This window comes from Cherax quadricarinatus, chromosome 53 (assembly GCF_038502225.1).
Source record: "Cherax quadricarinatus isolate ZL_2023a chromosome 53, ASM3850222v1, whole genome shotgun sequence".
Classification (NCBI taxonomy): domain Eukaryota; kingdom Metazoa; phylum Arthropoda; class Malacostraca; order Decapoda; family Parastacidae; genus Cherax; species Cherax quadricarinatus.
The window spans coordinates 11,899,417-11,922,779 of NC_091344.1; the positions used below are offsets into that span (position 1 = coordinate 11,899,417).

The 23,363-nt window shown below is 37.9% G+C and overlaps 2 protein-coding genes across 4 annotated transcripts in view; one reads left to right on the forward strand and one right to left on the reverse strand.

The window, feature by feature from the left end:
- The window catches only part of LOC128692398 (tubulin polyglutamylase ttll-4), a 70,569-nt gene extending 66,479 nt beyond the window's left edge, over positions 1–4,090 (forward strand). The window contains exon 16 of one of the 2 annotated variants that reach the window (XM_053781557.2): positions 2,610–4,090. In XM_053781557.2, the coding sequence (XP_053637532.1) occupies positions 2,610–3,021 (412 nt within the window). In that variant the 3' untranslated portion in view covers positions 3,022–4,090. The remainder of the gene's footprint in view (positions 1–2,609) is intronic. The other variant, XM_053781558.2, reaches the window with a different exon arrangement.
- A 9,048-nt stretch (positions 4,091–13,138) lies between these two features.
- LOC128692400 (E3 ubiquitin-protein ligase E3D-like) overlaps positions 13,139–23,363 on the reverse strand; it is a 43,751-nt gene continuing 33,526 nt past the window's right edge. Inside the window, exons 2-4 of one of the 2 annotated variants that reach the window (XR_011393459.1) lie at positions 22,391–22,524; positions 16,717–16,917; positions 13,139–13,267 (exon numbers count right to left, since the gene is read on the reverse strand). The gene's annotated coding sequence lies outside the window, so the exon portion shown is untranslated. The remainder of the gene's footprint in view (positions 13,268–16,716; positions 16,918–22,390; positions 22,525–23,363) is intronic. The other variant, XR_011393460.1, reaches the window with a different exon arrangement.

The window sequence follows — 23,363 nt, forward strand, 5'->3', positions numbered from 1 at the left end:
ATATTGGGTAGTCCAAATTAGTAAATGGGAGGTTTCTTGTACTCAGCTGATAGATAAAATGGAGTTCTAAAGAAATAGCTATGAGTTTGGTCAACTGGAACAACGGAATTGGCTGAAAATAGGGCTCAAAGTTGGCGAAATCGCCGATACGCATATGTCGCCGAGACCGCTAACTTCGCGGGAGCATAATTCCTTGAGTTTTCGACCAAATTTCGAACTTTTGGTGTCATTACCATCGGGAAAAGATTCTCTATCATTTCATAAGAAATTTTTTTTTTTTTTTCAAAAATTGAGCGACATAGAATGACAGTTTCAGAAAGGGGCCTGAAACAGTCAAAGGGTTAAAAAATAAAAAGTACTTATTTCCAGGTCTAAAATACATATATGAAAAATCCATATTACCTGACTAATTTCTACCAAAACAACATTGACGTACTATTTACACAAATGTATCATTCACCAAAATTCAATGGATTTGATAACACAAAAAATGCATGAAAGTCCATTATCTTGAATAGTACACCTACCATCCGACTTACGACCAAGTTCGGTTCCGAGAAACCGGTCGTAAGTCGAACTTTACTACTGAATATCAACAAAACATTTTTGTAATGACTTTATTTTATTGTTTTATTTTGGGATTTCACATTTTACTTTACTTTTTATGCTGTTAGTACTGTATTTTATACTGTAAGGTTTAGGATAAACACTTTGTACAACACAAATAGTTGTTTATTTCCCAGAAATTTGGCATAAAAAACACGGTCGTAAGTCGAGTGGTCGTAAGTCGAGCAGGTCGTAAGTCGGATGGTAGGTGTACTTGAAAGTATCTTTAGAGTGTAAACTTGTTACCACTCTAATGCCCTTACTTTATCTTCTCTCCTTGGTGATGAAACCTCCCCTCCCCCCTTTGACACAGACTCCCTCTTTGAAATTTTTATCAGCCACAAATATATTACACCAGCTTTGATTAAACTTCCTTTAGCAGTCCTCACCACCCTTACTAATGCTACTATTGTTATACTTCTCACCCTTGGTAATCTCTGATCAAGTATATTACACCTTTGGCACACCCTACCTTGCAGCACTGTATGACCCTTGTGGGTTTAGCAGTTAGTTATGATTGTAGTAATAAATAATAATAATAATAATAAATAATAATTGACACAAGTGTCCTCCTGGTATGCAGTAGGTTACCAAGCTTAGTCATTTTTTATAATTTCTTCCAAGCAAAAAAATTAAGACTTGGTTATAACTGACAAAAGTCCTGTAGAACATAATGTAACCCATAATATGTTACTTTTATAAGCCTAGGAATGTTTCTTAATGGTTCTTGGCATAAGTCTGGTGAATGAACACATTGAAACTTAATGTGTCATTTGAATAAATTACAAATATAAAAAGTTAATATTGGCAGTTTGGAGGGATATGTTGTGTATCTTTATACGTATATACTTCTAAACTGTTGTATTCTGAGCACCTCTGCAAAAAGTGATTGTGTGTGAGTGAGGTGAGAGTGTTGAATGATGATGAAAGCATTTTCTTTTTGGGTCACCCTGCCTCATTGGGAGATGGCCGACTTGTTAAAAAAAAAAACGGTATTTAAATATTTTAACACACCATCCATCTCCCACCAGGAAGGGGTGATCCAAAAAAGAGGAAACACACTTAGCACGTTCAATTGTTGACTTGCTAAATGTAATGACATCGCAGTGTAAATGACCCTGCAAATGGCAACATTCTCACCCCTCCTTTAGAGTTCAGGCACTGTGCTTTCCACAACTACTTGTCTCTACTTGCTGCCTGATGTCGTCACCACTAACACTTTATCTTCCCTTCTTGCTGACGGCCCCACCTTTGACTCGGACTCCTCCTGGCTTTTTGACAACCTCTGATTTGTTACACAAACTTTGATAATGCTTCCTTGAGCACTCCTAACAGTCCTTTCTAACTCTACCTCTGTTACCCTCTCCACCCCTGGCTCCTCTCTGCCCCCCCCCCCCCTCTGCCCTGTAACACTGATCCTAGTGGGTTTAGCACTTACTTTTGATTATAATAATAAATTCTACTTTCTGCTCTAACAAGTGAACACATGCCTGTTGGATGTGCAAACTCCTAGCACTCAAAACCTCCATTACCTCCTCCCTTATAATCCTTCTTGGGATGACCCCCCTACCCCTCCACCCCTGATTTATATATACTCTTGGTAAATTTCCCTTTTTGCCTCAATGGATCAAGTTATTGGGCCATAGATGCCTCAGTGCACCATCCACCTTTTTACCTTGTTTAAACTAAGGTTCACTTCGTCTTTTGTAGACCATCTGCTGACATGTCCAGTCCCAAATATCCAAATGTGTATACTTCATCCAAGACTCGCTCGCTCCAATCTGATAATTAGTCTTTCACTGCCTAGTTATTCTGTTACTTTCGTCACCTTGTTCTTTCCTGTATTCTTATATATTAGATATAATGGAATCTTTTTGATCTTTCACATTTTGTATCCAATTTTGGCACATGTACAGTATTAGGAGTCCAGTGAATTCTTGTATATTTTGTACCTGTCTCTAATGTTTATGAATGACTAACAGTATTTTTTTTTTTTTTTTCAGACAGCCATCCTCCCCCCTACTGGGGAAGTCTTGCCCACAGACTCAGTCCTCCCAACAGACTCATCTCAACCCTCTGTCCCAGCCTCTTAAGGGAAAGAAAAAATTGTCAGTAGCAAGAAGATCGAGAAAGTTACGATCACTCGTACACCCGTTGAAGCCTGCAATAGTGTCTAGTTACCTTTTTGTCAGGGAGGTGAGTGCTGGACACACATTTGAAGAGACAGAAGAACTTACAGATGTCGAGGACTTGAGAATTGAAGAAGATATGGAGACTGAAGCCTCAGAACTAGTTGGTGTGAAGGTGATTAAAGAGGAGGTAGAACAGATAGAGAAATTAACAATATCCGATGTGCCGATAAACCAAAATGAACAAATTACACAACATGCTTTACAAGATAGTGATATAAATTAATTTTTTTAAATTTGGTGTGGTATTCAATTATTTTAGTTGTACAAGAAGTAACTTGTGCTCACTGTTGACATTAAATGAGATAAAAGAACCAACATGGAAAGTTTGTGATTGAAACATTTGTATGGTGAGTGGCAAGCTTTTACACTGGCTGTTAAGTAGCAGGTTTGTAAATTTTGTCAGGTGGTAGTACTGGTACTTTTCTATCAGTGAAGTCTTTTGGAAGCCCTTAAAGCAACAGGGGTTTGTCCTGAGTTACAAGATGGTAACTTTACAGTACATTTATTTATTTAAGTAGTGTTGCTATTTTGTACGTATGGAATATTTGGCCAATGTATGCATGAATTTGAGCTAAGTGGGGAAGTAATGCAGTGATCAGTCAAGAAGGAACATGGAGACATTAAAAGAAGCTAGCATTTGAGTCTTCTTTTACTGGGTGTTGAGATTTTTCTCTATACAGTAGTTTAAAATAAGCCAGAACCTTTTAAACTGTTGGTACATGGTAAATCTCATTTCTAGGCATGTTAATTGTGATACATTTTGAAGCGATGTGTTGGTTTCTTATAAACCCCTGCTTGGCTCAACACAATTGTTTTGGGAAATGCACATGAGAAAAAACCTAGCTCTGAGATCCAGAGAGAAGGTTCTAAGCATCTCAATTCAGTTGTAAAAATATTTAATAAATTAAATTATACACATTTTTATTAGACATTTGGTATACCGGGTATTAAAAATTTAATTAATAAATTTTAAGTGAGGTGGAAGATCAGGAGTGCTTCAACTATTGTTTGGAAGCTATTTCTTAAACATCACCTTCAGTGACATACTGAATAAAACTTGAGACAAGTGAATCTGCATCTGCATTGTCTGGATGTATTTATCGTTTTTGCCAAAAAGGAGGGGAGACAGTGAAGTATGTTAGGTGCAGATAAAATACAACCATAAACTTTATTTTTATGTAATGTATATAAATATTCTTTTGATGCATTATTGGGGTAAACAAAATAATGCAGATGAAGATATTTTTTTATGTTATTTCTTACTGCAAATTGCAGATAAATCAAAGTCTTAAGTTGGTGGTTTGGTATTTCTCACTATTAATTTATTTGTATTTAGTAGATTTTATGTTTGGAGGAAATGATATTTTGTAGAAATGAATGAGGTGGCTTAAATGCAAAGAAAATAATTGACAGTGATAATGAATTTTTTTTTTTTTTTTTTTTTTTTATAAATCAGGTGCAAATTACTGTAGCGGAGTTGTAGATATGACCCATTTGCTTGTACAGCATCAAATAAAAGCAGTACTGCTTTTCATGAAAAAGATACATCAGGAATGATAGTTACATTATAATTGGTGTAAGAAAACTTGCAGGATACTAAATTTTAAGAGATCTCAGATTCTTAGGAAAGTAGCCATGTCTTAGGTAAGGAAACTGTTTTGAAGACTATGGAGATTGAGGGTGTAGTGGTACCTTATACCTGAGCAGTAACGATATGCAATTATTGCGAAACATTATTTCAGGTACATTGCACACTAGTTTGATAACGTCCGAATTTTAAAAACTTTGTCAGACACCAATTGGGATAAGTAAAGATTTCTGGCATAATTTTCAGGTTGGTTATACTTAAACTGGATTATAATAATTCAGTGTTTGGGTAGTGTTTTGCTGAAAATTCTTATGGGATACCATTGAATTACATTCTGAAAAATTTTAAACCTTTGTGAACAAGATTTCTCTGTATATGATTAATTGGTTTACTGTATTTCAGTAATCTTTGTATATTTTCTTTATATTGTACCCCACTTTTTTAAACTGGTACATTATAATGTGAATATTGTCCTATTTCTCAAAGCTCTTGAAATATACACCAAATTATGATTACGTTTAAAAATAACCACACATGGTAGCTGGCAGCATTAATGACCAACAAGCTGTTTTAATTCAGATAACTTCCTAGTTGACTGGCTGTGTGGAAACTTACATGACAGCGATCATTTCCCAATCATTCTTACTTCCCTTTCATATTCACCACCTCTTCGTAACCCATGCTGGCAAATTGGAACCTTTACTCACAACTGTTTTTAGTGAGGTTCCTTCTTCGTCCTCCATTGATGAGCTTTTACACCTCATCTCGTCCTCCATTTTAACCGCAGCTTCTCATTCTATACCCCAAACTTCGGGCAGGCATTCTCAGAAATGTGAGTGGTGGTGGTCTCCTGCTTGTGGTCGTGCAGTACGTTTGAAACGCGCTGCGTGAGGCAGGTACCGGTACAGTAGAACCACGGAGAGACTTCTTGATTTTAAGCAGAAGCGTGCGATCGCTCACTGTCATCCGTGACGCTAAACACACTTGCTGGTGAGATTGTCTCCATCATCACCTCGCTGTATAGTCCTTGTGGCTTAGCGCTTCTTTTTGATTATAATAATAATAATCCATCACCTCTGCTTCCTCTATGAGTGCAGTCCCCTCAAGGAAGGTTCCTTGATGTTGGTGAGGGGCTCTTGATTTAGGGAATTGGATCTGTGCTCCAGTTCCCCAAATTAAGCCTGAATACCTTCCACATCCCCCCCCCCCCCCCCCCCCCCCCCCCCCCCCCCCCCCCCCCCCCCCCCCCCCCCCCCCCCCCCCCCCCCCCCCCCCAGGCACTATAATCCTCCGGGTTTAGCGCTTCCCCTTGATTATAATAATAATACGAGTGCAGTCTGGAAAAAAGTACGAAAACCGAGTGGTAAATATTCTCCTGACCCGGCTCCTGTTCTGCGGGTTGCCGGTGTTGATATAGCAAACCCACTAGATGTTGCCAATGAAATTGGCAATCATCTGGTCCGTATTTCTCAGGGGCTCCATCAATGCCCCTCGTTTCTTTTCTCAAAGTCTGCCAGAGAGTTAGCATCCTTGGACTTTTCTTCTCTCAGAGAAGAACAGTATAATGTGCCTTTTACACTTAGGAACTGGAGGCAACACTGTCAGCTTGCCGATCATCGGCAGCTGGGCCCGACGACATTCATATTCGTATGCTGCAACATTAACATCAGTCAGCCCTTGCAGTCCAATTATGCCTTTTCAATATTATTCAGTCACAGGGAGTTGTTCCACAGCTGTGGAAATCTGCCATTGTTCTCCCTTTCCGCAAACTGGGTACTACGGGACGTGAAGCTTCCCACTATCGTCCCATTGCTCTTACCAGTGCAGTTTGCAAAGTGGTGGAAAGCCTGGTAAATAGACGTTTAGTGTGGTATTTAGAGACACACAACAGTCTCTCCACTTGTCAATATGGCTTTCGTAAGGGCCGTTCTACCATAGACCCCTTACTACGCTTGGATACATATGTTCGTAATGCCTTTGCGAATAGCCACTCGGTTATTGCCATAATTTTTGACCTTGAGAAGGCATATGACAACTTGTAGGTATAATATTTTGGCCCAAGCCCACTCCTTAGACCTTCGAGGCAATCTACCATCCTTCCTTAAGAACTTTTTAACTGACAGACATTTCCGTGTTCGGGCTAATAATGTGCTCTCCCCGGACTATATCCAAGCTGAAGGTGTCCCCCAGGGATGTGTTCTGAGCACAACACTTTTTCTCCTTGCTATAAATGATTTGGCCTCTAGTCTTCCATCAAATATTTGGTCATCACTCTATGTTGATGACTTTGCTATTGCATGTGCAGGCGCTGACTGTCACATTACAGTTTCTCTCCACCATGCGGTCGACCGTGTTTCCAATTGGGCCACCACACATGGGTTTAAATTTTCCAGTACCAAAACTCGCCAAATTACTTTCACTAGACGCTCTGTCATCTTCGATCATCCTTTGTACCTCTATGGCTCCCGTATCCCTGAACGTGATACAGTCAGGTTTCTAGGCCTCCTCTTTGACCGTAGGTTATCCTGGAAACCTCACATTATCTCTCTGAAGGCAACTTGTCACAGCCAGCTGAACCTTAAAACCCTTGCTCATCTTGCATGGGGAGCTGATCGTCAAACTCTCCTTCGCCTACATTCTGCCCTCATTTTATCGAAACTTGATTATGGTGACCAGATCTATTCAGCGGCCTCTCCTGCTACTCTCTCTAGCCTTAACCCCATTCATCACCAAGGATTACGTTTATGCCTTGGTGCTTTTCGCTCTTCCCCTGTTGAGAGCCTATGCAGAAGCGAACGTTCCATCCTTATCCGATCACCGTGATGCCCATTGCCTTCGCTACTATGTACGCTCTCATGATCTCCGCAGTCCTTCCATTTATAGAATGGTCACCGATATTAGTAGACATTCTTTATTTGTTCGCCGCCCGTTTGCTCCGTCCCTTCTCCCTTCGCCTACATTCGCTCTCGTCTTCTCTTCAGTTACCACCTCTATGTTCATGTAGCATCTCCCTTTTCCCTACCCCCCTGGGGAGTTCCAGCTGTTCGAGGCTGTTCTTTCTCACTCCCTTGCTCGAAAGCCCAACTGTCTACGTTAGCTTCCCGCTCTCTTTTTCTTGACCACTTCCACTCTCATTCTCATGCCATTGCAGTGTACACAGATGGCTCTAAGTCTTCTGATGGCGTAGGATTCGCAGCAGTGTTTCCGGACAGTGTCGTACGAGGGCATTTACTATCTTCGGTTAGTATCTTTACTGAATTTTATGCCATTCTAGCAGCACTTATCCGTATTGCATCTATGCCTGTGTCATCATTTGTGGTTGTCTCAGACTTCCTTAGTGCTTTACAGGCTATACAGAAATTTGATACACCTCACCCCTTAGTCCTCCGTATCCAACTTTGGCTACGCCGCATCTCTTCCAAACAAAGATAGTTTTTTTGTTGGGTCCCTGTTGACGTACAGGGCAATGAACAGGCAGACACTGCTGCGCGGTCAGCAGTACATGACCTCCCAGTTTCATATAGAGGTGTTCCATTTATGGACTATTTTGCTGCAATAGCTACCCACCTTCACACCCGTTGGCAACAACGTTGGTCTACTCTGCTCGGTAACAAACTTCAATCTATTAAACCGAGTATAGGTTACTGGCCGTCTTCTTGTCACCAGTGTCGAGGTTGGGAGACTACTCTCTCCCGTCTTCACATTGGCCATACTAGTCTTACTCATGGTTATCTCATGGAGAGGCGCCCTGCTCCTCTCTGTGAGAATTGTCAGGTTCCATTATCGGTTAGCCACATTCTATTAGACTGCCCACTTTATCAACAAGCACGCAGAATATACCTCCAACGTCTTCTTCGCTCCGCTGCTCTCTCTTTACCTTTCCTTCTCGCTGATGGACCCAACTTTCATCTGGACTCTCTCATTGACTTTTTGACAACAACTGACTTACTTCACAAACTCTGATGATACCTTCAGCCCTTTTTACCTCAGTCTCTTGCTGCCCTCTACCCCCGCACTATCCCCTGCCCCGCTGTTTTCTGTAACCTACTGATCATCCCTTCCCCCTTCTACCGCCCAATACTCTCGCTTCCTTCCCTACCCTGCAGCGCTGTATAGCCCTTGTGGCTTAGCGCTTCTTTTTTATTACAATAATAATGTGTGGAAACTGTTCTTGCATGCCTTCATATCATTCCCCTTTCCCCACTGTCCAGAATCTGACACTTGCCATGTCTGACTGTCCAGCACCATTTAAGTGATAATCTTGTGTATTAAAGTGCACACAGGTCTCATTTCTGACACCTGGATGCCCTCATTGACAGCTCTGCTTTTAGAGTTGTACACTGCAGATAACCTGGCTTGTTAAAATTTTCCTGTTTGCATTTGCCTTTTCCCTGCCATGTAGCTCTATACAACTCATTCAGGTTTAGCACTGAATATAATTTTACAATTTTTTAATACCCATTCTTCTTATATTGTATTAACTTTGCATTTCCTCTTGTGCACAAACTCATTACCCCCTTCTTTGTGTTCATCAAGCATTATACAACACCTTACCCCCTCCCTCTTCCATCACCAAGTTTGGTGCTTTCCCATTAATATTAGAGAAAAAAAATTTACCAAGTGGATTTTTTTTTTATTTACAATGAGATTCTTAAAGGGGGGAGGGGGATGCTAGTGATTCAAGGAATTTAAGCTACCTTCCCCTTCCTTGGAAGAAACTTTCCTGTTCTCTAATACTTTCAGGTTTGATACTTCCCTATATATTTAATAGTAATTGGACTAAAAATTCACACACATCCATGGAAACAAGCTTTACTGGCCACTTACTTTCAGTATGTCGATGGTGTCGACTCCCTTTACTTCCAGTGTTAAAACTAGGTTTACTGCTTCATGAATATAGTAAATCTACTACATGTAGTGCTATATGACCCATATGGGTTTGGCACTTAAATTTTACTACAAGCACCAAACAGCGCTACGACCCTCATGGGTTAAGCGCTTAGTTTTGATTCTAATACAGGCACCAAAAGAACTGCAACTTCTAACAGTGGGGAAAAGCAAAATTAGAATTAATGGCATCATAAGCTACAAGAGTAAGCCTTGCCCTACAGAGAATTGAATGACTAACCATACCATGGGTGGGGATTGAACTCTGGTGCTGTGTGACTGGGTTCAGCATGTCTCCATGAAAATGATAAGTCTTAAATGTCTCAAATGACTGAGGTAAAAAAAAAATTTATAATATATTTTTTTAACAAGTTGGCCATCTCCCACCGAGGCAGGGTGACCCGAAAAGAAAATACTTTCATCATTCAACACTCGCCTATAATCAGTTTTTACAGAGGTGCCCAGAACACAACAGTTTAGAAGCATATACGTATAAAGATACACAACATATCCCTCCAAACTGCCAATATATAAATATATATAAATACATACATATATTTATTGAGTATACCAGGAAAAGTGTATAGTCCCTTTATATAAAGGTAAAGGGGACAAAAGAGACTAAAAATTATAGAGGAATAAGTCTACTGAGTATACCAGGTAAAGTGTACGGTAGGGTTATAATTGAAAGAATTAGAGGTAAGACAATGTAGGATTGTGGATGAGCAAGGAGGTTTCAGAGTGGGTAGGGGATGTGTAGATCAAGTGTTTACATTGAAGCATATATGTGAACAGTATTTAGATAAAGGTAGGGAAGTTTTTATTGCATTTATGGATTTAGAAAAGGCATATGATAGAGTGGATAGGGGAGAAATGTGGCAGATGTTGCAAGTATATGGAATAGGTGGTAAGTTACTAAATGCTGTAGAGTTTTTATGAGGATAGTGAGGCTCAGGTTAGGGTGTGTAGAAGAGAGGGAGAATACTTCCCGGTAAAAGTAGGTCTTAGACAGGGATGTGTAATGTCACCATGGTTGTTTAATATATTTATAGATGGGGTTGTAAAAGAAGTAAATGCTAGGGTGTTCGGGAGAGGGGTGGGATTAAATTATGGGGAATCAAATTCAAAATGGGAATTAACACAGTTACTTTTTGCTGATGATACTGTGTTTATGGGAGATTCTAAAGAAAAATTGCCAAGGTTAGTGGATGAGTTTGGGAATGTGTGTAAAGGTAGAAAGTTGAAAGTGAACATAGAAAAGAGTAAGGTGATGAGGGTATCAAATGATTTAGATAAAGAAAAATTGGATATCAAATTGGGGAGGAGTATGGAAGAAGTAAATGTTTTCAGATACTTGGGAGTTGACGTGTCGGCGGATGGATTTATGAAGGATGAGGTTAATCATAGAATTGATGAGGGAAAAAAGGTGAGTGGTGCGTTGAGGTATATGTGGAGTCAAAAAACGTTATCTATGGAGGCAAAGAAGGGAATGTATGAAAGTATAGTAGTACCAACACTCTTATATGGGTGTGAAGCTTGGGTGGTAAATGCAGCAGCGAGGAGATGGTTGGAGGCAGTGGAGATGTCCTGTCTAAGGGCAATGTGTGGTGTAAATATTATGCAGAAAATTCGGAGTGTGGAAATTAGGAAAAGGTGTGGAGTTAATAAAAGTATTAGTCAGAGGGCTGAAGAGGGGTTGTTGAGGTGGTTTGGTCATTTAGAGAGAATGGATCAAAGTAGAATGACATGGAAAGCATATAAATCTATAGGGGAAGGAAGGCAAGGTAGGGGTCGTCCTCAAAAGGGTTGGAGAGAGGGGGTAAAGGAGGTTTTGTGGGAAAGGGGCTTGGACTTCCAGCAAGCGTGCGTGAGCGTGTTAGATAGGAGTGAATGGAGACGAATGGTACTTGGGACCTGACGATCTGTTGGAGTGTGAGCAGGGTAATATTTAGTGAAGGGATTCAGGGAAACCGGTTATTTTCATATAGTCGGACTTGAGTCCTGGAAATGGGAAGTACAATGCCTGCACTTTAAAGGAGGGGTTTGGGATATTGGCAGTTTGGAGGGATATGTTGTGTATCTTTATATGTATATGCTTCTAAACTGTTGTATTCTGAGCACCTCTGCAAAAACAGTGATTATGTGTGAGTGTGGTGAAAGTGTTGAATGATGATGAAAGCATTTTCTTTTTGGGGATTTTCTTTCTTTTTTTGGGTCACCCTGCCTCGGTGGGAGACAGCCAACTTGTTGGAAAAAAAAAACATACATACTATCTGACCACCTTGCTTATAGCCCTACCTTTGATGCAGACATCCTCTGATGTCATCAACTTCCTTATATTTGATTATAATAATAATCAACTTCCTTATTACACCAACTTATATTTTCCCTGTAGTGCTCCCCATCCTGATAAACTGTCTCAAACACTCCTGACCCCTCCCTGGTCTGATCTTTAGCATATTCCACCCTGCAGCACTATGACCCTTGTGGGTTTAGAGCATTTCAACCATAAGAAGAATAGTGATCAGAGAAGACTAACAGGTGGAGAGAGTAGATGAGAGAATGACAGCAAGAGAATGGGGTGTTTGATCTAGGAATCATGCCTTCCTTGGATGACCTTTAATGATGTGGCACTTAAAATGATTACATTGCCTTCCCAAGGAAGGCGATGTAATCATTTCATTCATGGGGAAAGCAAAATCTGTTGGTGTTATACAGCACCTGGGAAAATGGGAAGCAGTCTGAGGAAAGGAAGAATAAGGATCACAAGTCCCTCACTGGCATCAAGCATCTCCCTTGAGGGTTAAGTAAACTAACAAGGGTATCAAGGAGAAGTAAAGAGTGAGCTTGACCTCCAAGATTTACCATTTCCTAGATAATAAAATATAACAGGAATAATTTATCATGGTGTATAGTGTCCCAATAATTGAATCACATTAAAAAGCCATAAAACAGACCAGGATGAGTGGTAGGGCCTTACCTGTCCTCAGGAAAATAAAAAATTTAATTTGAATTTCCACTACTTAGAGCCCAATTTCAGGCTACTTTCATTCCTGAAACCAACCAACCAACCACAATCTATTTCAATACTAGGTACCTTCCATTTTATCAAATGATACCAAGAAATAGCTAATAGAACCAGCCTAGACAATGCCATCACTACGTTAAACCAAATAAGGTCAGACTTTCAGTTTGTCTATCATGCGCTGCACAAGGCAGGACTTTTTTTTATACTGTGCACTCGCTACACACCCATTCTCTTGTACATTGGCCAAAATTTATTGCTCACAGCTTTTGTGACTGGAGCTCATGATGCAGATCAACACAAGGGACCCTGGCATCAATTACAAATGTGTGACAGCCACTGAAATGGTTAAGTTACCATAGGGCCCAGAACCTAACTTATACAGAAGATGCACAAAAAAATATTTACATATTACTGGAAAGAGATGAAACATTAAGTAATAGATTTGTTTATCAACCCAGATTTTGATAATGATTGCACATCTTTCCTGCTGTGCAATGCATTGTATACATGGAAAGTTCTTGACAACCTTGTCCCAAACCTACACACTACCATTAATGTACTGGAACGAAAGATATGGGTAGAAAAAAAGCAAGAGCCCCATAGGAACAAGAAGAGAACACTCAACATCAGTGGAGCCAGACTATTCAACATTCTACCAGAAAATTAAAAACACTGTTTATACAAGTGTAGAAGTCTAAGTAGAAACTTGCCAAGTGCCAGATTTCTGACAAATTAACATGCATCCTAAAGTTAATCAAAATGGTCTTCCAAAAATTGGATGTTCTACTGCTGAACCGACTTTATATATTTTTACAAAGGGCAAAAAACACACAATAATACTGTAAATGAAACATTTAATAGATAGCCTTACTTACACTTCAAACAAAATTACATGCCTAAAGAAAAAGGAGAGTTTCTGTTGATATCTTAATCCTAAGCTGGCATCTTTTTCCCATTTACGAGCCCCTGAAAATAAAAATAGTACAATCACCATGCAGAATAAGACTACAAATTAAGGCTTAATATGCAAGCACTTCATACAATAAAATCTAACTTTTAATGTTAAAAATTCATAAATCTATCATTTGTGAAATCATTACACTAAGATCAGTATACAGTAGGGCCCCACTTAAACGGCAGGCTAGGTTTCAGGCTAATGCCGGAAAGTGGAACTCCATTTGTTTCCACTTATGTCAGATAATAAGGTTACATTAACATATATTAAGTTAGCAATAGAATTAGGCATTAAAAAAACAATAAAAAGTAAAATACACACATAGTACACTCGTTACTTGCCTCAAAATATCTGTAGTCTTAATGTAGGGTGAGAAAGGAGTAGTGTTTATTGTAAGAAGTCAGGTGTGGTAAGTATGGTAGCCCACCTGACCAACCCACACATTTAAAGCACCCTGGAGCAATAAAATGCATATAGTGTACACTCATTACTTACCTTAAAATATTGGTAGTCTTAATGGTCATAATGTAGGGTGCAAAGTGAATAGTATTTATTTGTAGAAAGTCAGGTGTGGTAGGTATGGTAGCCCATCTGGCCAACCCACCCACACATAATATACTAGGCATTTAAAGCACCCTAGAGCTATAAATGCATATACAGTGGACCCTCGAGTAACAGCGGCATTAGCCAACGCCAAGAGGATAGCAGCACGTGTTTGTGTCAAAATACTGGCTCGGCTAATGCCCAAGAACTCGGTTAAGGACATTCGTCCCGAATGTGTCCGCACGGCCTGAGCCCATGTAAAGCCAGTGTGCCATTGTTTACAAGTGAGGGAGGACGATTCCACGCATACATGCGATATATTTTGTATTATTCCATTGTTTTTAGTACTTGTACCTGATAAATAAGCCACCATGGGCCCAAAGAAAGCTTCTAGTGCCAGCCCTGTGGTAAAGGAGGAAAGCAGCACAATAGAATTCAAGAAAAAACTCATAGCAAAGTACCAAAGTGGAGGAGGAAGAGAGAAGGAAGAATGTCCCTTCTGCAGTGATTCAGTGATTCTACGATATGTATGATACTAAAGCAGCAGGTATCGATAAAAGCTATAGTGCCAGCCAGCGATAAAGTGTAGAATTAACTGTAGCAAGTTGAGAGTAAGCGATAGAAAAACGACACGAAAATAACTCGCCAATGTTGTTGGTTGTGTATCGGGCCAATGAACATATGCAGGCCTGCTATCTTCCACCACCCTAAACCTCTGCCAGCATCTCCTCCATCAAACTAACATCTCCAAGGTAAGTGTAAATATAAAAGTATAAGCATAAAAGTAAATACAAGTGTAAATATAAAAGGACCCCAATGGAAATACGCAAGTCACTGACTTTTTTGGATTATCCCAGGTACTTTACACTTATGCTGCTATGTATGATAATCTAGGTACATAACTGTATTTATGTATACCTGAATAAACTTACTTATTTATAAATTAAAATGTAAATATTTCTTATTTATAAATTACATACATTGTTTAAGTGTGAATAATGGTGGTGGGTTCTGCCTTCACCTCCACTATGTACGGCTTCTCTCAATGGCCCTTATAAACCCACCACCACTTACTCCTCACATACATTATGACATAGTATTTTATTCATTCTAGAGTATATATCATGTTTCTATGTTATTAATATTGTTTATGTCATATTAGATGAATTGTGATAGATAAATAAGCCATAGAGATATTAGCGTTACGTTGAAGCATAATAAACTCGTCTCCCTCTCACCTACCTGTCTTCCATACACCAACAAGAGTCAAAGGTAAGTGTGATGTTAAATGTTCATTTATCCATTTTATCAGTGCTTTATATTTATTTGTCATTGTTTTCTATATGTATATCTATATTTAATCTTTAAAAAAAATATTTTTTGTTAATACTTTTGGCTGTCTGCAATGGATTAATTGGATTTCCATCATTTCTTACGGGGAAAAATAAATTCGGCTAATGGCAAAATTGGTTAAAGGCAAGCTCTCTGGAAAGAATTAACACCATTACCCGAGGGTCCACTGTACAGTACACTCATTACTTATCTTAAAATATTTGTAGTCTTAACGTAGGGTGAGAGGCGAGTAAATGAGGTAAAAATGAATAAACGACAGAGTGAGAACGAGCAATGAGAGGACAGAGCTGCAGAGTATGTAAACAGACGAATGCGGCTGGTGGGTTACATTGTGTACAAATTTTCTCCACGTTGGAGCAACACTCCCATTCTCATGTAACAACCATTGTTAGAAGGAATGACACTCTGAGTGAAGGCATACGAAAGGAATAATTTTATACAGTTACCCCCAGTAATACTATTGTATACACATTTTCTTTGGTGTTGAACTAGAGAAAACGTTATTCTTTCTGACACTCCAACAAGACTGGAAAAACATCTCATTTATGTTAATTTATTCTGTGGGTGTATTTATCATGTTTATTATATAATTTAAAAAAAAATATCGATGGATTAAGCAAAATGTCCATATTAATGTTTTATAGGACATTTAATGCACCTAAGAGTGATTTGTGTGTTATTATGGCATCAAGACTAAGACACTCTTAGTGATTTTAACATGTACTTGCACACCAGCACAGTATGTAAGTTTAGATACAGTTACACAAATATAATTATCAGAGTACAGTGGTACCTCGAATTTTGAACAGCTCCTAACTCGAACAATTATGTAAGTGCACTTTTGTAAGTGTATTTTTGGGGGTCTGAAACGGACTAATCTAATTTATGTTATTCTTTATGGGAACAAATTCGTTCGGTAATGGCACTCGAACAGCTTTCTGGAACGAATTAAGGCTGAAATTCGAGGTACCAATGTATATATAAAATATGAAATAACTTTAAAACACGTGAAATTTTGAAAAGCTTCCAAACATAATGGAGAGCTGTGCTCACGGAGAATGTAAACAAACCAGGTGGAGTGCGGTGACCATATTAGAAAGATGGGGGAGCCGTATAGCGAGTTTTGGTCATACATAATTTGAAATGTCCATATTAGTGGAATGCCGTAAAGCGGGCCCTACTGTACATATTTCCATGGGGCAGCACTAAACAAAGGTTACAAGTGCCTGGGGAATAGGAAGAAATCAGGTTTGATCCCCCCTCAAAAAAAAGGCATCTCAAATTATTTGGATCAAGAGCCCTTTACTGGCCTTGAAAAGTAAACAGCATACAAGCTTATGTAAATTAAAAATGTTAAAGTTACAAATTTAGGCAACAGGGTGAGGCCTGGTCATGGACAAGGCTCTAGCAGCACTGACCGCCAGAACTCCCTCTAGGTAAGTAGAATCTTTTTTCAAAGGGATAACCGAGATGTAAAGCTAATTTCCTTAAGTTACATTTGTTTGAGAAAATTTTAAAATCCACTAATTAAATATAACACTGAGAACCAAGAGATATTACTCACACAATAATGTTGTTGATGGGAATATGAATTAGCTTGACAAAGAAACCAATGAAACCCATGATAGCAAATCCAATTGCTGTAGCCATGGAGATCTTCTGGAACTCCTTGCGGTCAGGTTTGGTGCAGCGCTTCACTAGTCTCATGGAATCTTTGCTGAATTGCCGTGCAGGCTCAACTAGCATCATAACTTGATCCATGGTACTATCAAAAATAAAATGGTAAGGTTATAAAGCATCTGTGGTTTCAAGTATGTTCATGTGCACATCAACTTCGTTCAGAAGAATAACCTAAGCAAAGTAACATATCCAGTCAAATATGGAGCACAAGTGACATTTTGTATTTATGCAACAATTACCTCTACTGCCTGGTGGAAAAATAGCCAATAGTATCAGTTAGAAGTCTAATATTTCCTCCCCATTTGAAGGGTTCTCCCATATACAGTATAAATTTAGCAAAACTTGCAGCTAGCACTAACCTAAGCTAAAACTAAATTGCACCGTTATATAACTTGTGGTTATATTTTAAATTCTCTGAACCTACTACTTTGGATAAATGGCTAATATTAGTAGTTTTAGAGTGAGTGACTGCCAGAGACCAACTGAACACAGCATTTGAGTAGAAACAAAATAAATAGTACAGTACAGTGGAACCCTGGTTTTCTAACTTATCCGTTCCAGAAGGTCTTTCTAAAACTGAAACATGTGAAAAATTAATCAATATTTCCCATAAGAAATAACGTAAATACAATTAATCTGTTCCCGACACCTAAATATATTCACAAAAAAATTTATTTTTTAAACAATATGACACTAATATCATGACTCTACCTACAGCTTATTTATCTATCACAATTGATCTAGTATGACATAATAAACAATATTAATAACAGAAACTTAATAAACAATATTAATAACATAGAAACATGGCACTAGGAACTTTCTTTGGGCCCATGGTGGCTTATTTCGCAGTCACAATTAATAAACAAGCACCAAAAACAAGGATTACAAATGTTTTAGAATGCGCGAAGTAATGCTCACTCGACCAGTGACAGAGGCAGACTGAAATGTGTAGTGGTGGTGTCCCTGGGCGGGCAGACGTCCGATTACCGGATCAAGGTCCGATATCTGGAACAAAATTTCACACAAAAAAAACGGTCCTAAACCAAAATGTTTGATAACTGGAGTGTGCGAAAACCGGAGTTCCACTGTATCTGCAACTGAATCTTAGATTCATCCAATAATTTTTATTGCTGGGTATTCATCAGGTAATTGCTTATGTGCATGCAAGAACTTTTATTTAATGATATAATTCAATAAAGTGGAAAAAGATTTCCCCATTATTCTAAATTCTGAAAAATTGCAAAACCTCTCAACAGCTGGCTATAACTGTCTCAAAGGTTTGTCATCAGCATCTAGTGTTACATACACTGCCAGTGTCTTCTTGTTTACACTCGATTTAGTGGTATAGTCTCTTCCAGTTTTGAGTAATGTAAAACAACCACATTTAGCTAACCCTTTGACCGATTAGGTCGTATACGTATATATGTCTTACGAGCCAGTGTTTTTGATGTATTCATACTCCAAAATTCTAGCGGCTTGAAATCAAGCGGGAGAAAGCTGGTAGGCCCACACGCAAGAGAATGGGTCTGTATGGTCAGTGTGTGCAGCATAAAAAAAAATTCTGAAGCACGCAGTGCATGAGAAAAAAGCCTTGGATTGCATTTTTGGATTAAAATGATGACTTTGAGGTATATTTTTGCATAGTATTAATGGTTGTATTCTCGTTTTCTTGGTCTCACTTGAAAGAATGGAAGACATATTACAGAAATAGAGATGATTTTGATTGGTTTTCCGATGAAAAAGACCTTGAAATTGAGCTCAAAGTAGTGGAAATGTTCAATTTTTTGCCGATGTTCAAGAATAAATGATGTCATTGTCCAATAAGTGTCCAACTAGCCATTCTAATACGCAGTCACGAATGGGTTGACATTATTTATACAATTATTACAATAATGCAGTAATCTGTATAACAGTAAATCACCTCTTTTTGTGCATAAAAATTCAAAATAGAAAGCAAGAGTAATGGGGCCTGGAGACATGACTGATGAACAGAGAAAATAATATTTTAGTGCCCGGAATGTGTGCATTGTTCATTCTGGACCCTATTTTGAAATTGGCATCTTTTTTAATTTGCGTGAAATTGGCCAAATTGCCAATTTCTGTCCACTTTATTGGGTAGTTGAAATCAGTAAATGGGTGGTTTCTTGTACTCAATCGATAGAACAAATGTTGTTCTAAAGAAATAGCTACAAATTTGGTCGACTGGAACAATGGAACTGGGTGAAAATAGGGCTCAAAGTGGGCGAAATCGCCAATGTGTAAACATCACCTAGATCACTAACTTCACGAGAGCATAGTTCCATAAGTTTTCCATCAAATTTCGTACTTTTGGTGTCATTAACATCAGAAAAAGATTCTCAATCATTTAACCCTTTCAGGGTCCGTCCCGTAGATCTACGGCTTTACGTTCAGGGTCCAAACCGTAGATCTACGCCATGAGCTCAGCTCACTCTGATAAACTGTGAGTGGTACATTTGGGCCTAGATATGAGAGAATACATCTATGTGGTATGTGTGCACCACATAAAACAGATCCTGCAGCACACTGTGTATAATGAGAGAAAAAAAATGAAATCATGATTTTTCGATTAAAACAGCAACTTTGCAGTGTTTTTTCGTATGTTTTTTATAGTTGTATTTGCGATTTCTTGGTCTCATTTGATAGAATGGAAGACATATTACAGAAATAGAAATGATTTTGATTGGTTTTAGCACTGGAAATGGCTTGAAACTGAGCTCAAAGTAGCCGAAATGTTAAATTTTTGCCGATATTCAAGAGTAAACAAACGACCTCACACGTCTAATACACGTCAGCTGGTGGGTCTAATATTCATTCACAAATATGGTGATGATATTTATACAATTATTACAGTATTGCATAACAGTAAATCTTCTATTTTTTGGTGTGAATAAAAATTCATTATGTGAATAAAAAATCAAAATGGAATTTATTTGTAAAGCCTCAAAACATAACTAATGAACAGAGGAAATGTTAGTTTAGTGCCAGGAATGCCTACATTGTTCATTCTGGACCCTATTTTGAAATTGGAATATTTTGAACTTTGTGTTAAATTGGCCAAATTAACAATTTCCGAAAACTTTATTTTGTAGTTGAAACAGTTGACTTGGCGATTTCTTGTGCTCAATCGATAGAATAGAAGTAATACTAGTGAAATAGCTAAGAATTTGGTTGATTGGAATAATGTAATTGGCCTAAAATGGGAGTCAAAGTCGGCAAAATCGCCGATTCGTAAATATCGCTGACACATCAAATTTGCGAGAGCATAATTTCGTCAATTTTCCACCAAATTTCGTACTTTTTGTTTTATTACCTTCACAAAAAGATTCTCTACGATTTCATAAGAAAAAATAACAATTTTTTTTTTTTTAAATTCTTGGACACTGGTGCGTGACTCCAGATTTGGGCCTTGGACCCTGAAAGGGTTAAGATTTTTTTTTTTGAAAATTTTGCGAAACAGGCACTAACTCGTAAATGGTCCAAGCAGATCTACATTCACATGCATAGTGCTCCAAAAGTAGATCTTTTTTTTTTACATATTTTCAAATACATATAACAAAAAAAAAAATCATAGATCAGTTTTTTTACACGTTTTCAAATGTAAAAAAAAAAAAGATGATCTTACTTTTTTTACATACTATCAAATATTGAAAAAATTATATACGTTTGGACCGTTTATGGGTTATGATTTGGGGTCGCAACAGTCAAAGGGTTAATAATACGATTAAGGAGGAAATAAAAATAAATTTAAAAGCAAATTATTTAGGTGGTGTGTCCTTCCTAACCTCAGTGTTTTCAAGTACTAGATGCTTCAAGAACTTTGTTAGCATTTTCAACAATAAACTATTTGTTAAACTGGTCTCCGAGACCCAAAAAACACCTTACACCTTGGGATATTTTATAACAATTTCACAGCTTACAAAAATAGTGAAAATTTAAATTGCCGAGAATATGTAGTACAGTAATAAGTAAAGTAAATGCACAAAATTATATAAAAAAAAAAAATTTATATTTCATCAATTTTATTGCTCACAGTATGTCAGACCTGCTTTTCAAATGCCAGTGTTAAGAGTCATCCAGGTGGCAATTTCTGCAAATTCAACGATATATTTCCACATGATACGATGTTTGTACAGATTGGTAACATACGATTGTGCATGCAGAAAGTCCATGGTTATGCAGAGCATATCTTCAAACTACAATGACAATAATTATTTGTTTATATTTATGAACATTAAAAGGTAAACAAAGGACAAATTTAGGCATAACCACAAGTTATCCAACAACTAAACACTGGCATTCATTGGGTTAATGCTTGCTAATACTTTTTACCATTTGTATATATGGAAGAATACTTCACCAGTAGGAAAATATCAGACTTCTAATCAAAAGATGACTTCATAATGGTGATATTGACATTAATCACAAAAGAATTCAATGCGAGATATGAACTTTTTTAACAGAATTTATAAGACCACAAAAAAATACTTTTTCTGTGAGGTTGAGGGACTGATTACATCATTTTACTACTACACCTACTACTTCTGTATTTGACTGAGAAGTCTACTATGTAAGTAAAATGTTTCCTCAATAAAGACATCAAACTATTGCAAGTGTCTTAATCTTCAAGGATAATTCTGCATGCAAAACAACCACTGAAAAAATGGTAAACTTCCAAGTTCTTTCATGATTTCTCACATTATCACAGTTCCTTGATAATGTGAGAAATCACAAAAGTGCTTGGAATAAGCAAGTTTATTCAGGTACAGGTACACACAAATAGTTACATAAATTATCATACATAGCAGCATGTGTGTAGATTACCCAGCATAACCCCAAAAAAAAGTCTGACTTATTTCCATCGGGGTCATATTTTTTCACTATGGTTGTTCTGTATATTGTGATATCACCTGTTTACTGTGATCTTATTGCAGCAAGTATTATCCTGCTTCAGCCACATAAATCATTTTATCTGGCACGGTGGCCCGTTGCCTGGTGGTTAAAGCTCTAGGTTCACACGGCCAGAGTAGAAACATTGGGTGTGTTTCTTTACACCTGTTGTCCATGTTCACCCATCAGTAAAACAGGTACCTGGGTGTTAGTGGACTGGTGTGGGTCGCATCCTGGGACAAAACTGATCTAATTTGCCTGAAATTCTCTGCATAACAAGTGGCTTTCTATGTATTAATATGTCAGTGATGTCAGCTAGGCCTGTATACCTTGTACATGTACTGGTAGAAATAATATTATCATCAAGTGTAGTTATTAGGTTCATGAGGAAGCACTAAACTCGTAGGGTCACACTGCCTGGGGAACCGGGAGGTATTCAGGTTCAATCCAAGGGAACACAGCAAGACTCTTTAAGAGTGTAGCGTCCTCAAACCTCAGAGTAAAATTATCTAGGATAATATTCCTCCCCTCAAAAAAAGGGTTACTTGCGACTTATTTCCACTGGGGTTCTTGTCCCCCTACGAGTCTAGCGCTCCCCTTCCTAATTAATATGAAAGAAGTGTACATCATATTTATGCTCTTCTTACCAGAGTGTACTGGAGCAACAGCAGAGATACAATGATTAGCAGCAGCAGCAATAACAGTGTGTCCGTGTCCACGTACAGCACCTTGTGACGTCACGTCCGTCCACACACAACACGTCACACCACGGCTGCCAACCCTCACACACACATTAATATTTTTCATTAATATTAATAATAATAACCATACAAATAATATCCATATGATACATAGTTTCAACAAAAATTCGCTGACATTTAGTAATAAGTAAAGGACCCCAATGGAAATAAGTCACTCTGTCTGACTTTTTTGGGTTATCCTAGGTTCTCTACACATATGCTGCTATGTATGATAATCTATGTAACTGTATTTGTGTATACCTGAATAAACTTACTTACTTACTTAGAATAAAACCTTAGTTATGATGAGTATTTCCAGCAAATTCAAGCCTAAAGTTAATATATTTCTAAAATTAAAATAGCTTTATTTCCATTAAGTACAGAACATAATTAGTACAAAATTATGTAAAATGATTTATGAATGTGACGAAGCAATTATAACCTGGAGACTTCATGTTTTATAAAATACCATATAACTGCTACAAATAATATACCTTGTGGAAACAATAATACAATAATTTCTTTTCTGCAGTATACAAAATATAGTTTACATGTAATGAAATATTAAACACAAAATAAAGCCACCAGCATGCGATGCATTTCGGGCAGATATTATTCTGCTCGAAATACTAGTGGCTTTCAAGAAATGGCAAAGTATTTTATCCACAGTGGTATATTGCAGACCATTCTGGAGAAATACCCTGACTTTGCTAGCTGTAAATAAAGCATTATCACTAAAGGACCCCAATGGAAATAAGTCACTCTGTCTGACTTTTTTTGGGTTATCCTAGGTTCTCTACACATATGCTGCTATATATGATAATTCTATGTAACTGTATTTATGTATACCTGAATAAACTTACTTACTTACTTATGTGTG